Raw genomic sequence first — 14,695 nt, 5'->3', positions numbered from 1 at the left:
TCTTAGTTCTACAAATCTCTTCCTAGTTTTATTTTCTGTAAGAGTGAAGTAGAAATAATTTCCAGAAAAGAACTTGTCAACATCAAGTCATGAGGGAGGCTGGTGATATGAGAACTAGAAGGAACTGTCAGAGCTCTGCAGTCATGGCCTTCTGCAGACCAACAATAAGGCAGTATCATGTTCTGTCCTTTCTCCCTCAGAACAGACAGATATGCCAGTTAGTTCTCCAATCTGAATTGTGCTCTCTTCCAATCACTAAACTACTAAAACCCTAAGTTTTAGTCTTTAGAAATTCAGTTGAGTCGTCAGTTTATAAGAACCTGCTATGTGATGGATATGCTATTTTAAGGATATGAAAATAAGTAGGAATTGTGTGGTTATATATTATTTAACTCTGGATGCAGGAATCGTCTGATTGGTTTGGGTTCCCAAAGATGAGAGAAATAGCCTTGACTTTAGACAGCATGCAGACAGGGCCACTGGGAGCATCTTTGGGGATTCCTTCTTCTACAGCTTTATAACCCCAGTGACTCACCTTGATTTCTCCCAGCCATAAAATCAGACTGGTGATTTCATCTGGTTTGCTCTCTACTTCACAAGAGGGTAGTAGAAGATTGTATCTAAACAATAGAGCACTTTAATTCCCCAGAACTCCAACAAGCCCAGCACCTCCAGATTATATGTTGCTAACAGCAACAGGACAACTTGAGAAGTTATCCCACGTCCTGGGCCCATTCCTGTAGTTCGTCCACCAAGGTCAGTTGGAGAAACCTCCATCCAGAACTGAACTCTCAGGCACTCGGATCCCTCTGCTGGCTGATAGCAGAAGCACTGCTTAGCTTTTTCTTTTCTTTTTGTTTTTAAATGAATTCAGGTATTCTAATTAGCATTTTCTTTCTCTCTCCCACACTCCGTCTTTCTGTGTTTCTCTTTCTGGCCGACTCTGTAATCCTTAATACGTTTCTCTTGGTGTCTTTAATTCCTACACTGAGCATGAGTTCATAGCCCATTCCTGGTAGAAGACCACTGTCTGATGGGTGCTGGCTAAATGAATGCCTCAATACAGGGTTATAGGGGCTACCATAGAAATAGGTTCAAGGTATGGAGGGGACATTAGGCCCTGACCTCATGCATGATTCCTGCATCTCATATCAGTGATGGTCATAATAATGGCAAGTACTTATGCAGACTTGGAACCAAGCACTTTGTTAAACACTTTACAGGCATTATGTCATATAGTTCTTTTTCAGCCCTGTAAGGTAGCTTCTCTGTTGTTTACTCCACAGATAACAAAGCTCAGGCTGGATTCACGCAGCTTGTTGATGGTGGGGCTCAGGATGTGCGCTCAGGTCTCTCTGGCAACAATGTCATAACTGCAAACTACAGTGACCTCAGATGCTCCAGGCTTTCCAAGCCCGTATCTTGGCAGAAGTTCTTTGACCTTGCTCTCTGCCTACAAGTCTCTTCCGCCTTTATCTTTTCTCAGGAATTCTGATTTTTCTTCAAGATTCAGTTCAGGGTCACTTCGAGAGGGCTATACCCCCATCCTTTCCCTGTTTTGGTTGTTTGCTGAGACCCCTGTGAACCAGTACTTGTCTCTAATGGAGCACTTATTGCACATTTTTGTGTTGATTCCCCTACATGTCTGTTTCCCCAGTAAACTTTGATCTCTTTGAAGGCAGGAAGTGTATCTTACCAGTCTTTGTATCCCTAGTACCTAGTACAGAGCCCAGCTCATAGCAATAAAAATGACAGCAATACTTCACATTTACTACGTACTTATCTTGGGCTGGGCAGAGTGCTAAGCACTTCATTTTTTAGACCCTCTCATTTAACTATCATACAACCCATATAATATATAGAATTATGAAGAAACTGAGGCTGACAGAATTCTATAACTTGCCCAAGGTCACCCCAGTAAGTGGCAAAACTGGAGCTTGACTGCAGGTCTCCCTGAACTTCTTTACATTTTATTAATTTTCACGCCCTACACTTTTTTACCTGATTAGGTATTTTTTCTTTTTCAATATTGATTGAGATGTATGGTAGGAATTACATTTTCTTTGCTAAAATTAGTAAGCACCTTGAACAGTACTTGCTGTATGTGCTCCAGTTGAGAGTCTTTGAAAGAAGGGGTGCATTTAGATAAATCAGATATTGAATTTTTCTGAAGAAAAAAGCTTGGGAAACATAATTACATAAGGTAACTAGAAATGCTTAAAATCTATTTCTTTACCTAGCAACTTCACATGAAATTTTGCAGCAGTTTTATGAAATATTTTATGAAATAATTGCTGTATTCATCTGTCACCGAGAAATACAAGTGTAAGTTAAGCATTTCTGAAGCCTGAAATCACCGAGTACAGTTTTAATTACCCAAGAGAGGCAAATCTAAAACTACTTGCTTTTCAGATATAATTTTAAAAAATGAACAACAGTCTTTGCAATTAGATTTTATGTTAAATTTAGGTCACATGTTAATTTTAACTGTTAGGATATCCTAGAATGTGCATTGTTCTTTACCAACCTAACTGATAAGTCAATTTGCCTGTCTTAAATATGAGGCTTAGTCAGTTGCTCACCTCATATTTTCAAAGTACCAGTGAAATTAGCGGATAGTTTAAGATTAGGTAGGTGCTAAAGAAATAGTCTATCATTAGCGATATCAAGATTTGTAATTCTTATATTTCAATACGATATTTCATGCTATTAAAGCCTATTACATTTTAATATTGAGAAAATCCCATATCCTTTAAAGGCTACCTTACTTATAGATATAATTAAATCTTGATAATCATTAAGTCATTGATATCACTAAATTATGTTAGGGTAGCTAACATTTCCATTTTACAAGATGTAACTTTGCCTCACACTAAGTGTAGTAAACATAGAATATTGGGACAGGCCAGGCATGGTGGCTTACGTCTGTAATTCCAGCACTTTTAGAGGCTGAGGCGGGCAGATAATTTGAGGTGAGAAGTTCGAGACCAGCCTGGCCAACATGGTGAAACCCCATCTCTACTAAAAATACAAAAATTAGCTGGGCATGGTGGTGTACACCTGTAATACCAGCTACTTGGGAGGCTGAGGCAGGAGAATTGCTTGAAGCCCGGGAGACGGAAGTTGCAGTGAACCAAGATTGCGCCACTGCATTCCAGCTGGGCGACAGAGCCAGACTCTGTTTCAAAAAAAAAAAAAAAAAAGCTTTGGGAGGCCGAGGTGGGCAGATCACCTGAGGTCGGAAGTTTGAGACCAGCCTGACCAACATGGAGAAACCCCATCCCTACTACAAATACAAAATTAGCAAGCGTGGTGGCACATGCCTGTAATCCCAGCTACTTGGGAGGCTGAGGCAGGAGAATCGCTTGAACTCGGAAGGCGGAGGTTGTGGTGAGCCGAGATGGCGCCATTGCATTCCAGCCTGGGCAACAAGAGTGAAAACTCCATCTCAAAAAAAAAAAAAAAAAAAAGAAAGAAAGAAAGAAAAAATATATATTGGGACAGTAAGAGATCTTGGTCCAACTCCATTATTCTACAGATGAAGAAAAGGAGGCTCAAAGAAACTGTCTGCAGCTCCTTGCTTCCTCTACTGTACCAGAAAGCCACGTTCCATTAAAATAACCACAGATCCTAGCCGGCCTGGTGGCTCACGCCTGTACTAACACTTGGGGAGGCTGAGGAGGGAGGACTGCTTGAGCCCAGGAGTTTGGACCCAGTCCAAACGCTGTACATAGCGACACCCCCGTCTCTACAACAACAGCAGCAACAAAAAATTATCCGGGCGTGTTGGCGAGCATCTGTGGTCCTAGCTACTCTGGAGGATTACTTGAGCCCAAGAATTAGAGGTTGCAGTGAGCTGTGATCGTGTCACTGCACTCTAGCCTGGGCGATAGAATGAGATCCCGTCTCAAAAGAAAAGAAAATAGCCATAGTACCTTGTCTATCTTAGCTGCATTCGTGTCTCACTGCCGCTTTGCCAATTTTCCTTTCTTTTCTGCAGGTTGCATCCCCTGTCCTGAGTGCGTGGCACGGAGCGCAAGCGGGCCACGGCCATGACGACCGCCATCTTGGAGCGCCTGAGCACCCTGTCGGTCAGCGGGCAGCAGCTGCGCCGCCTGCCCAAGATCCTGGAGGATGGGCTTCCCAAGATGCCTTGCACTGTCCTGGAAACAGATGTGCCCCAGCTCTTCCGGGAGCCTTACATCCGCACCGGCTACCGCCCCACGGGTCACGAGTGGCGCTACTACTTCTTCAGCCTCTTTCAGAAACACAATGAGGTGGTCAACGTCTGGACCCATTTACTGGCAGCCCTGGCGGTCCTCTTGCGATTCTGGGCCTTTGCCGAGGCTGAGGCCTTGCCATGGGCGTCTACCCACTCCCTGCCCCTGCTCCTTTTCATCCTGTCGTCAATCACTTACCTCACCTGCAGCCTTCTGGCCCACCTGCTGCAGTCCAAGTCAGAGCTCTCCCACTACACCTTCTACTTTGTGGACTATGTTGGCGTGAGCGTTTACCAATATGGCAGTGCTTTGGCTCATTTCTTCTACAGCTCTGACCAGGCCTGGTATGAGCGGTTCTGGCTTTTCTTCTTGCCAGCAGCTGCCTTCTGTGGCTGGTTATCTTGTGCTGGCTGTTGCTATGCCAAATATCGTTACCGGAGGCCTTACCCAGTCATGAGGAAGATCTGTCAAGTGGTGCCGGCAGGGCTGGCCTTCATCCTAGACATCAGCCCTGTGGCACACCGTGTGGCGCTCTGCCACCTGGCTGGCTGCCAGGAGCAAGCAGCCTGGTACCACACCCTCCAGATCCTCTTCTTCCTGGTTAGCGCTTATTTCTTCTCCTGCCCGGTGCCTGAGAAGTACTTCCCGGGTTCCTGTGACATCGTAGGCCATGGGCATCAGATCTTCCATGCCTTTCTGTCCATCTGCACACTCTCTCAGCTGGAGGCCATCCTCCTGGACTACCAGGGGCGGCAGGAGATCTTCCTGCAGCGCCATGGACCCCTGTCTGTCCACATGGCCTGCCTCTCCTTCTTCTTTCTGGCTGCCTGCAGTGCTGCCACCGCAGCCCTTCTGAGGCACAAAGTCAAGGCCAGACTGACCAAGAAAGATTCCTGAGGCTGGCAAGTGGGGCAACGTGTGGAGGAAGCCCCTCATAATTTGGAGAAAACTTGATACAATAGAAGTTGACTTTGAAAGGATTGCCTTTTAAATTAATACATATATCCAAGGGTATGTTATAGCTGCAGTGTTTGAAAGCCAAAGGATTTAAGAGTTTTGTTGTTAATGAAAGGAATACTCCTTTTCCTTTTGGATCATAGCTTAACAAGGCACAGGAAGGGAAGGGATCTCTCATAAGATTCATGAGACATTGAAAATAAGGAGAATCGTCTTCATGCCTGAAAATTTAGCAAAATTCTGACTATGGCCTCCAGGGGCAATTCCTAAAAGCTGAATGGATAATAAAATCGGACTGGAAAGTAAGTAGGTGGCTGGTCCTCACCCTGTTGGAATGGCTATCCTACTATGCTGTTCTTTGGTAATGGAATAAATTGACCCAAGGACCCAATTTCATTTGGATTTCAAATTGTCCAGAGTGGAAAAGCCTTCAAGATGACATAATGAATTACTCAGTTCATCTGATTTCTGGTCTCTCCTTTCTCGACAACTATAATACTAACCCTTTTCTCAGGATAACTGTCTAACTGGCAGTTTTCTCTGAAGTGCTGTTCACTCCCATCCCTACCTTGCATGGTGATATAAAGGACTAGGAAGCAGTCATACTTCCAGGAAATGCTTGGATTCATGTGGACATTCAGAAAGCTTATTCTCATATAGTTCTAATGTAAACAGTACTAGAAATTACAGTGCCAAGAGCCACCAGGAGGCCCAGCCAATAAGCGTAGATACTACATGGTGTCATGGGACCCGTTCTATTTTACACCGGTGGACAACAGGATTACTTGAGAGTTATCAGGGCTGCCTAACAGACCAGGAGATCTGGGAGTTGCACCAGGGAATCTCCATATTTGACCAGCATGTTTTAAAAGCTCTTGGTAGGATTAGTTGGTTCTAAGGATCCCTCTAGGGACCTCATTATTTCAAGAGGAACCCAAGGTCCAGTCTCCTACATAGATGCTGTCCCACAAAGGACCCACATAACTAACCCAGTTCAGGGTTCTCAGGCAGGCAGTTCTGCATCAGCTTAGAGCAGAGCCCTTAAAATACTCAAGTACTGGGATAGGCAAGCATGTGTGTTTACTGTGGGTTTGTCTTTGGGTGAGAACATGTGAACCAGGCACCCTGGTTTGTTTGGAGCATTGCTGCCCAGAAGCTTCTATGGGATAGGTGGTGCTTGGGATTGATGTGTTCTGGCCCTGCAGCCCTCCCTGAGGATTGACTTCTGCACTAATCCAGTGAAGGAGGCTGTGTCAAAAGAAGGGCTCAGAAGCCCTCTTTTCAGAGGCAATGATTTCTGTCAGTATGAGGTCCCTTATTTACTAAAAAGGGACATGATTTAACTCCAGTTTGATGAACCTCCTCTGAGTTTACTTTGTTGTCTTCAAATCTTTTGTTTTCTTCCTTTCTCTGAGATTTGTGGGTTTTGTGCCTTATAAATGGAAATGTATGAACACTTAATATATGCCCATGTAGAATTTTCTGTTTTGGGTTATTGGGATAAGAAAAAATATATATTGCTCTTCAACTAGTGAATGAAAGAAACTTCAGAAAGCTAGAATTGCTTATCAATCAAAAGACTTTCTCAACCTGTATTTCGGCCACAAACAAAAAAAGATATTCAACTGAAGCTTTCCAATAATCTTTATATCAAGAAAGCATGCTTCTTATCAGCTACGTTGTTTTCTTAGATGGATTTCTCCTGTTAATCCTCAAATATCTGAACTTCTGTGTTACCCAAGTGTCTTATACAAGCTTCTGGTGTCTAGGACAAATTTATGGCAAATAAAATTAGCAAAACTGAACTGGGTTGAACTGAACAAGAGGATGGGGGAATTGTGCAAATACGTTGTTAGTAGAGGGTCAATTTAAAATAGGGACTAGAAATTGTTTGAAGTTTTCTTTATTACAGATTCAAAGACTGTATTATTTTGAAAGTTGGAAGGAGAAGGGAGGGAAGAGAGCAGAAGGGAAGAGGGTGTAAGTCAAACTCTTTAATATAACTGGTGGTATTGTGGGCAGAGATCTTTAGTTCAAATCCACATATTTTTAAAAAGAGAGAACCGGATGTAGAGCAGTGATCAGATGGGTGCACAGACCAGTGCCAATCTGAACATTGTTAATGGCCTATGACATGAAGAGCACAGGAAGAGGCATTAAGATATTGCCATACAGTTTTAATTTATACAAGTATTGGCCCCTCAACTGGTTGGAAATTTTTTTTTTAAATCTCTTTTTCTGAGACAGGGTCTTACTCTGTCGCCCAGGCTAGAGTGCAGTGGTGCAATCACGGCTCACTGCAGTCTCGACCTCCCCAGCTCAAGCAATCCTCCCACCTCAGCCTCCTAAGTACCTGGTACTACAGGTGCATGCCACCACACCTGGCTAATTTTTGCATTTTTTATAGAGACAGGGTTTTGTCATGTTGCTTAGGCTGGTCTTGAACTCCTGAACTCAAGTGATCTGCCCACCTCAGCCTCCCAAAGTGTTGGGATTACAGACATTAGCCATCACGCCCGCCCTAGAAACAGTTTTTTAATAGGAGATATTTGAGAGGCATTGAGGTAGGAGACTTTATGACATGCCCTCAGAATATCAGAATCTTCTAAGAAATAAACTAGGAAATGCAGATGTTTCTAACTACTCAGACTTTTGAGGAATTACTCCTTTTAAAACATTTTTGTTAAAGTTTAGCGTATCAGTAAGAAAACAGACCTAGTTTAAAAGGAATAATTAACAATTTTATAAAGGAGATGGCTATCTTATTCCACCATAGCCCCTCCAACATATCTACTGGAAATTCTGCTAGTTAACTTTCTCTCTCTCTGTTAATTTAGACTTTCAACCTATGAAAATGTAAATACCTTTGAAAAAACTAAACTATCAGTCATATACATCTTCTCATGAATGAAATACAGTATAGGGAGAGGAGATGGCAGGACACACTAAACTGGGGACACATTTGCCTGCTTCTCTTTTGCCTAATTCTTCCTGACCTGTATTTACTGATGAGCTAATAATATTTGTAAGACTCTAGGGGTTCATTTCCCATTTCAGCGGAAAGTACTTCACTCAATAACAATATTCTCAAGAGTCTTCTACTGGAAGCTAGAAAGAAATAGGAGTTTAAGTCCATAGAATGAAGGTAGTTATTCCTGCCTCTGTTGCCCACCTGTTCACAAAAAGTACCTTTATGCTTGAAAACATTAGGTTCTTTGGTTACTGCACTGTAGTTTCAAATGGATCCTCCAGATGGCATTCATGTCTTAGAAAGGGCACAGCCATTGTCCACAAGGCTTCTGCCTACTAATTCTAGTGGTCTTGTGTTTTTCTTGATTGCTTGGCAAAGTAAAAATGGAGCTATTTTCTGTCTATATAAATCTTCTTATATGAATAACCATTAAAGTGATTTTGTATATGCATTGTTGTAGTGTCAGCAGTTTAAAGCAACAGCCACCTTGTTTCTTTGACAAGGTCTTAACAAGGACTACCTTGAAGAGGCCCCCTCTAAAAGGTTCTGTTTATACAAACATTGCCAGGAAAAGGAGGTCAGGACACTTTACCTCCACCAAGAAGCAGGAAAGTATAAAAACTTAAAAAAAACTCTATATCCCATCCCCCATACACATATACACACACACCCTAATACCTACTCGTGAGTAGAACAAATTGCTTCCCCACAAAATGCTATGAAGTTGATTTCTCTGAAGATTTCAGTGTAATTAAATAAATACTCCTAGTTTCATAGATAATAGTGTAAAAGATTTCAAAATTTTTAAGTGATTGGCTACAATTTTATAAATGTAAAAACGATGAATTATACTATGATTCAACTATAGCAGGTACTACAATGTACGAGTTGTGAAATGTGGCATTAACTAATTTTGTAGCCTTCACAGATTGAAAGAGCTGTGTAAAAGGTGATTCTCTAAGCAACTGCAGCTTCAGGCTATAGTACCATCACAATCACAAAGAAAACAGCATTTCTATGGCTGGAGGCTCCACTGGTTGAATTATGGTTGTCATTCTTGCCCAAACCCTTTTTTGTCACCAGCAGGGGCCCTAGGCAGTTTGAAAATGCTTCTGTTGTTACTGTTACTAGTTTAACCACTCTTCAGTTATTAATTTAGCAAGAATTTATTGAGCACCTATTGGTGAAAGGTACCACATTGGCTCTGGAGACACCACAGTGTGGAAAAGACCCTGTGGGCAGAGAGTCTGCCGTCTGCTAAATGAGTGCTGGCATCTTTTCCTTGGGCCATGAGGGTCCCTCTCTCCAGATCATGGTTCCAATCACAGCCTGAGGGCCAAGAAGCTGGGACCTGTTTTGGGCTAGAACCTCTTCATGAGGATTAAGCTCTCTCTCCCCTTTACCTCCAGAGGTTGGAAACCTCTTCCCCTGTAGCAAGACAGTCACCTTATAGCTGCCTCTACTTCCCGTTACTCCTGCTACTTCTCCAACCCTTCTCACTGCCCTCTACTTGTTTTAACTCAGTCCTGGGGATCCTTGACACATCCAGACAGAGAGAGGAGCCCTAAATTTCCACAAGCAGTAGAGACTTCCCAGGTACATAGTCCCATCCTTCAAGGAAGGGGATGTGTGGTTCCAACCTGAGTACAGGTTCCTGACTTGGTAAGTTGAAAGCAGCATGCTGCACTCTGGCTACCTCCTTTAAAAAGTAACAACCATATCCTTTGTGGAATTATTATAGAAGTAATTTAATATGGAAGGAAAATCATTGCATTAAAAAGATAATTCATTTAAATATTAACTTTGGGAGCATATCTATCTATGGTAAGGGCTTTTGTTACATAACAGGATTCTCACTGGAAAAGGTATTCACTATATTTTAAGATTGCAGGAGGTCCAGACCATATGGAAGGCTACAGAATAACAGCTCAAATTTTATTATGATTTCTAAAATATTTCCACATCTATATGAGCTGCTAAACTACGAGGTAAGTAAGGCCAAACAGGTCTCCATTGAACTAGGAAACACTAGAAAGGTAGAGTGACTGGTTTGAAGCCACACAACTAGTTATAACGTTTAAACTCATTTTTCCTTCAGATAAATTCACGGTCCAGCCAATCAGAAACATCAGCACCAAATACTTGCAGAGCTTTTTACGGCAAATGAAGCACTTTTATGCATTATGTACACTTTGACATAATCTTTTAACTTTTGATCCTAATATCTCATGCATAGCCAGGGTTGCATCATTTCTTTTTGAGTTAAAGCGATTTCACTCCACTCACATCCTTGGATGCAAAATAAAGCATTCATTGCATCACAGAGGCTTCTCAGAACCCCAAAGTTCATTGTCCATGGACCCTTGGTGGCTGGATTATAAAGTTAAGTCCTACTCTCCAGTCAGTTTCCTGAAAATATGTTTGGATCCTTGGATGAGAAAGTCCTGCCAAATCTCAAATCCTCCCTTTTATCTTTTGATGGGATTGTCAGTGCTTTAAACAGTCAGCTTTCCCAGGGATTTTGACAAGAGATATGAACTTGAACATGGGATTTTAAAAATGTTTCTCTGCCATATGAAAGAGTTTTGCAGACTTAATAGAAAGCACAAAAAAATCGTTAATTATTTCTTAAAGCAATATATGCTTGCTTATTAAAGAAACTAGAAAAGTAGGAAGAAAAGATAATCCTCGGACCCATCAGTAAACTAAAATCCCTGTTAGGGAAAAATAAGACTTATGTCAAAATATTGTCAATGGTAAAAGGTATAGCAGTGTCATGCAAAGATTCCTGAAAAAAACAGATACTGTAAATTAGAATTTTTTTTTTTTTTTTTTTTTTTTTTTTTTTTTTGAGAGGGTGTCTTGCTCTGTAGCCCAGGCTGGAGTGCAGTGGCACGATCTCGGCTCACTGCAAGCTCCGTCTCCCGGGTTCACGCCATTCTCCTGCCTCTGCCTCCTGAGTAGCTGGGACTACAGGTGCCTGCCACCACGCCCGGCTGATTTTTTGTATTTTTAGTAGAGACGGGGTTTCACCGTGTTAGCTAGGATGGTCTCGATATCCTGACCTCGTGATTCGCCTGCCGCAGCCTCCCAAAGTGCTGGGAATACAGGCGTGAGCCACTGCGCCCTGCCGTAAACTAGAAATTTTAAGCAGCCTAGTTAGTACTTTATTCTCTAAGTTACAAAATCAACCGTCTGGCTCAGTTTACAGGAGTACCGAGACAGTGACATTACACTCCCTTCTGACATTACATTATATAGGTAATTTGATGTTGTTGTGGCTGATACTGTCTCATTAATCCAAGCCAATGATACATTATCTCTCATGTTGAAAGAATTGTGTGAAATGTTTCTCCTGAATCAAGCTCTCAGAGAGGACTGTGCTAGAAATACCTTAACTGGAGGTAAGGACTGGCCTGTTGAACCAATGAGTATTCACTGACAGCCCTTCCACAGTGAGCACTACTAGGTATCAGCCTCTGTTCTAGGCACCCGGGATACAGGAATGAACAAAACACTAATTCCTGCCCTTGTGGAGAAACAGTGAACCAAATCAATAAATTATATATTAGAAGGTGATGGTGCCAAGGAGAAACAGCAAGGAAGAGAGAGAGACTGGAGGAGTGGGTAAGTGCGCCATTTTAAACAGGATCGGGGAAGAATACCAAGAAAGGTGATGGAGCCAGCTGTTTCTCACCCAGGCAAAGGGAAGAAGTACAAGGGCTCTGAGCCCAGGGCATGCCAGGAATGGCCAGGAGGCCATTGTGAACAGAGAGGGAGAGTACAGCAGAAGAAGAGAACAGGTTGTAGAGGTCTTGTGAAGACTTTTGCTTTTACTGTGACTTTGGGAATGGGGTATGTGGGGAAGAATTCTGTCCAAGGAAATTCAGGGTAGCTATCTATCTATATGTATTAGTTACTAATTGCACATTACTTTGCCTTTAGAAAACAGAGTAAATTCTATTTCCTGCAATATGCACAAAACCAGATTGGCATCAAGTTATTCCATGTGTAGGCCTGCCCCAGCAAATTGTTCCTGTGGCCACACTCTCATGCTTGCAGAATTCTTCCCAGATTCCTCCCAGAGCCTTTTTAAAGTGCCCAGAATGTTGACCTCTGCTTCCAACATAGTCTTTGAATGTTTTCTCATTCTTTGGACACTAGTTTGTACTCTGGATAATCCTCTGGGCAGAAATGGAATGACATGTCTAGGGCAGAGCCTGTAAATTGGGGATAATAACAGTTTACATTATCTAGTACTCACCACTTGCCAAGAACTGAGCCGAGCTGTTTTCCTAGATTCTTTCATTTAACCTTCACAGTAGCCCTGTGAGGTAGGCACTAATATTGCCTCCATTTTGTAAATGAGGAAACTGAGGCATAAAGTAAATTTGCCCACAACTACCTGGCTCTTAAGTAATGGAATCATCTCACAGACACTCAGGCCTTTGAATCCAGAGTCTATATTCTTAGCCACCAAAATTAAGTGAGTGTAGAAGATTCTTTTGTCTAACTTCTCACATTTTCACTTGTGCGAACCAGACAAAGTTTAAGAGGGAAGTGTAACGTAGATTTCCATCTCCCCACCCCTGATAAATGAAGTAAACCTAAGGATGCAGTTCTCATTTTATTTTTAGACACTTTAGCCAAGCAAAAGTCCTTATACTGTTATTGTTGAATGGTAGCAAGGCTGAGATTCCTAAGTGTATTTTGTGCTAGAATACAACATGGAGCTACTCACGTTACGAACAGTCTCAGAAGCCCTCTGTAATGACCTGAAGGATCTGAAGGACAGAAACTCACTTTGAGAACCACTGACTTCAAATTATTTTCACATGCTTCTCTAATGTTTATAAAATGACTCTAGTGAATACTTTCTCATCTTTAGGACCTTTTAATGTATCTTATTCCTCATTAAAATAAATTTGAGCATGATTCCAGGCTAAACCAATTTCTTAAAGACAACAATGGCAACATGCAAAATATCTCCATCTAGTGTTTTTTCTTTTCTAAACAAGGACAAATTATCTTAGAATCTGACTGATTTTACTCCAGGAAAAATACCTTTGCACACAGGACCCGGCACAAAATTTGTATTCAGAAAGTGCTAGTGGTAATCACACAGTCATTATTTCTTTTTCTTTTCTTTTCTTTCTTTTCTTTTCTTTTTTTTTTTTGAGACGGAGTTTTGCTCTTGTTGCCCAGGGTAGAGTCCAACGGCGCAACCTCAGCTCACCACAACCTCCACCTGCCAGATTCAGGCAATTCTCCTGCCTCAGCCTCCCCGAGTAGCTGGGATTACAGGCATGTGCCACCATGCCCGGCTAATTTCGTATTTTTAGTAGAGACCAGGTTTCTCCATGTTGGTCAGGCTAGCCTCGAACTCCTGACCTCAGGTGATCCACCCGCCTCAGCCTCCCAAAGTGGTGGGATTACAGGCATGAGCCACTGCACCCAGCCCACAGTCATTATTTCTATCACTTCACGCTGAGCAGGGTGTTGTGAGTCCTGCACAAATTCATCCACACTCTCCACGGGCTCCCAGACTTCTCACCAGATCAGGAGCTCTATATCCTTGAGAGGGATTTTTCTCCACCCACAACAGAATAAGAGGTAATTCATCTTCCCCCGGGAAATGGGGGATTTCTTGCTTTCCTCCACATTCCTTCCCTGACATTCAGTCTCCATGATCACAGACTCTCCCAGGCATTAGGAAGAACCTTGCATTGGTACACACACATACCACCCAGACATTCTGGCAGCACCGCCCTTTCTCACTATGGCCCCAAGTGTTCTCAGACTACAGAAGAAACCCTACTGGTCCACGTACTCATTTTTTCTACCTCTTGATTCCCATCTATTATGTGTTTGTGTCCCTTCGATATATTGAAATCCTAAACCCTGCTACCTCAATTAGTGCCCTTATTTGGAGACAGGGTAGTTGTACATGTAAGCAGTTAAGATGAGGTCATACTGGACTATCTCTTAATTCAATATGATTGGTGTCCTTATAAGAAGAGGAGAAGACACAGAGGAAAGACAGCCATGTGAAGACACAGAGACACATACAGGGGAGAGCACCATGTGACAATGGAGGCAGAAATGGGAGTTATGTATCTGCAAGCTAAAGAGTGCCAAGGATTGTTGGTAATAAGCAGAAGCTGTGGGATGGGGTGTGTGGGTTAGGGTGGTGGGGCAGGCAGAGAGAGAGAATGGCCTTGCCAGCACCCTGATTTCAGACTTCTAGCCTTTGGAACTGTGACAGAAAAAAATTCTGTTTTAAGCCACCCAGCTTTTGGTACCTTGTCATGATGACCCTAGAAAACTTAATACAGCATCCAGGGCCAACCTCAGTTTTTACCTCCCTGTGAAATTGACACAGCTTTTCCTAACGAGTGGCTCTTGGTCTCTCAACTCCTTCCCCCCCATCTATACCCTATTAAAGGGAGAAATGGGATTTGCAGATCTCGGAAGAGATACAGATGGGAAGCTTATCACATGTAGGAATACAATAGAACCTCTGTGGTAGGGAATTAAGTACAGAGAA

General features: G+C 42.5%; 1 protein-coding gene across 5 annotated transcripts in view; it reads left to right on the top strand.

The window, feature by feature from the left end:
- Window positions 1-8,601, top strand: part of PAQR8 (progestin and adipoQ receptor family member 8) — a 46,605-nt gene extending 38,004 nt beyond the window's left edge. For 4 of the 5 annotated variants that reach the window (XM_077998644.1, XM_015136468.3, XM_077998643.1 and 1 more), the window contains exon 2: window positions 4,001-8,599. In XM_077998644.1, the coding sequence (XP_077854770.1) occupies window positions 4,053-5,117 (1,065 nt within the window). In that variant the 5' untranslated portion in view covers window positions 4,001-4,052 and the 3' untranslated portion in view covers window positions 5,118-8,599. 5 annotated transcript variants of the gene reach the window in all.
- Window positions 8,602-14,695: the final 6,094 nt, after the last annotated feature.

Source organism: Macaca mulatta, chromosome 4, assembly GCF_049350105.2.
Source record: "Macaca mulatta isolate MMU2019108-1 chromosome 4, T2T-MMU8v2.0, whole genome shotgun sequence".
Lineage (NCBI taxonomy): Eukaryota > Metazoa > Chordata > Mammalia > Primates > Cercopithecidae > Macaca > Macaca mulatta.
The sequence above is the reverse complement of the archived record's forward strand: the minus strand, read 5'-3'. Positions and strand labels throughout refer to the sequence as shown.